This window comes from Poecilia reticulata, linkage group LG18 (assembly GCF_000633615.1).
Source record: "Poecilia reticulata strain Guanapo linkage group LG18, Guppy_female_1.0+MT, whole genome shotgun sequence".
Taxonomy (NCBI): Eukaryota; Metazoa; Chordata; class Actinopteri; order Cyprinodontiformes; family Poeciliidae; genus Poecilia; species Poecilia reticulata.
In genome coordinates this window covers 21,640,226-21,642,516 of record NC_024348.1, presented here as the reverse complement: position 1 = coordinate 21,642,516, position 2,291 = coordinate 21,640,226, and the positions used below count along the sequence as shown (strand labels likewise).

Genomic DNA, 2,291 nt, shown 5'->3' with positions numbered 1-2,291 from the left:
TAACGACGTCCTGATGGGTTTTCCCAACATAACGACGTCCTGATGGGTTTCCGCCTCCCCTCACACCGAGTCGAGTCGGGACGTTCCTCAGTTTCTGCCTGTTAAAAGCCGTTTGTTCCCGTCTACTGTCGCCTCATGCTTGCTCAAAGTCCACCAGCTGGCATGGTAACCAGACAAACTGTGCTGCATTACATTTGGCATCAGAATGAATCTAAATGAGTCATTTAACCCTTTAATCTTCCTGTGTTGAACTGGCTGTGTAACAAGCAGATCTCTGCAGGTTTTTTAATGCGACGTCTGCAACGCGTTTCTAACTTTGTCAGTTTTGAACCAGATCCTGCTGAAATGAAACATTTATTTAACCCAGACAGGTTTTCGTCCAGCCTCTCTGCGTTACCTGACCGCCTCCCTCAGCTGCTCCTCGGCTCTCTGCAGTTGCGTCTCCAGCTGCCTCTTCTCCTTCTGAACGCCCGCCAGCTGCTTACCCAGAATTCTCAGGGAGTTCTCTTTGCGGCTCAGCTGGTGGAGAGAGAGAGGGGCGACGGTTAAAGGAGAAGCGCTGACAGCTTCCTGAAGGTGGCGCTCTCTGAGCGCTGCTCTGACGGAGCTTCAAACTCAGGGTTTCTGTCAGAAACATGTTGTTGTTGTGGCTGCAGCTTTCTTTAAATTGATGTTTCCATGGGAACGAAAACGTCAAAGGGAGACATTTTGGTTTATAAGAATAAAATAAATTCTCCACTGGAGCTGAAGAACACTGGTTCTGTCTGGTTCTGTTTGGTTCTGTCTGGTTCTGTCTCTCTCTGTCTGGTTCTGTCTCTCTCTGTCTGGCTCTGTCTCTCTCTGTCTGGTTCTGTCTCTCTCTGTCTGGTTCTGGTTCTGGTTCTCCACCTGTTTGCTGTGGGTCAGTGTGTGCTGTTCTGAGGCCAGCTTGTCGACCCGTTGCTGCAGCAGCTGCAGCTGCCTGTCCTGCTCCCGGATCAGCTCCTGCGCCTCCTGCTCTCGGTTCAGAGAGAGCCTCAGCTCCTCGCAGGCCGTCTGGAATCGCTCCGTCGGAACCTGAGCGCAGAGACACGGCGTCAGAACCACAGCCCTGCCTGAACAGAACCCAGTCCTCCTCCACACTCACCATCAGAACCAGCTCCGCCCGCTCCTGCTGCAGCCCTTTCTTCAGGTTGGACACCTCCAGCCTCAGGCTCCGCCTCTCCACCTCAGCGGAGTGCAGCCGTTGGCTGAAGAGCAGGAAGTGCTGCTGGAGGCCGGAGACCAGCGTCTGGTGGGAGGACACGAGGTCAGCAGGGGGAGAGGTTCTGCAGAACCAAACCCAAACCTCTACCTTCAGGGAGGAGCTCTCTGCGATCCGCTCAGCCGAACCGGAGGAAACGCTGAGAGCTGATTGGTCCAGCAGCTGGTCCAGGAGGCGGGAGAACCCGGAGCGAGCGGCGGCCATTACATGAGCGGGGGAGGAGTCTGGAGAGAGAGGCGGGCTCAGAGCGGAGCTTCTGATTGGACGATGGCTCACGTTAACAGGTTGGTTACCTGAGTCAGCCAGCGCCCCCTGCAGGTCGGCCAAGGAGGACAGGATGACGGCGGAGAGGCTTTTAGAGCGAAGCCAGCGAGAAAAAACTCCTGCAGGAACTTCAGCTCCTGTAAAACAACAAAACACAGTTTAGGTTAAAGATTCAGGATGAAACGTTTAAAAAAATAAACATTTACAGGTAAACTGTCCCAGAAATTACTCCAATAAATTATAATGTTGTTGTTTAGAAACAATTTTCAACTGAAGTAGTGGAGTAATAATACATAAAAGATCAATAACCTTTAAATTCTAATGAACATTCAGCACATTTTAAACAAACAAGAAGCAAAATGAATCATAAGGTCTCTGTAAACAAAATCACCAGACTGAAAGCTTTTATCAAGCACAGAGAAAAGAGGAAAACATTAAATCCTACAAACAGAAATTATTGATCTGGTTTACGATGCAGCTGATTGATTTATTGAAACGTCTAACCCAGTGGTTCTTAACCTGGTTCGGTCGAACCCCAGGGGTTCGGTGAGTCGGTCTCAGGGGTTCGGTGCCGCGGAGGTAAAGACACACYTGTGTAAAGTCGTGATGAYGCCCCRCTTTGCCATCACTTGCTGCAGAGGATCACGTTACATTGCTTAGCCAATCAGAGGATCACGTTACATTGCTTAGCCAATCAGAGGATCACGTTACATTGCTGAGCCAATCAGAGGATCACGATACATTGCTTAGCCAATCAGAGGATCACGATACATTGCTTAGCCAA

At 50.4% G+C, this 2,291-nt stretch overlaps 1 protein-coding gene across 4 annotated transcripts in view; it reads right to left on the bottom strand.

Moving 5' to 3' along the window:
- LOC103480972 (coiled-coil domain-containing protein 171) overlaps positions 1 to 2,291 on the bottom strand; it is a 14,941-nt gene that overhangs the window by 2,895 nt on the left and 9,755 nt on the right. For 3 of the 4 annotated variants that reach the window (XM_017310369.1, XM_017310368.1, XM_017310370.1), the window contains exons 16-19: positions 1,537 to 1,644; positions 1,127 to 1,467; positions 889 to 1,056; positions 398 to 519 (exon numbers count right to left, since the gene is read on the bottom strand). In XM_017310369.1, the coding sequence (XP_017165858.1) occupies positions 398 to 519; positions 889 to 1,056; positions 1,127 to 1,467; positions 1,537 to 1,644 (739 nt within the window). The remainder of the gene's footprint in view (positions 1 to 397; positions 520 to 888; positions 1,057 to 1,126; positions 1,468 to 1,536; positions 1,645 to 2,291) is intronic. The other variant, XM_008436186.2, reaches the window with a different exon arrangement.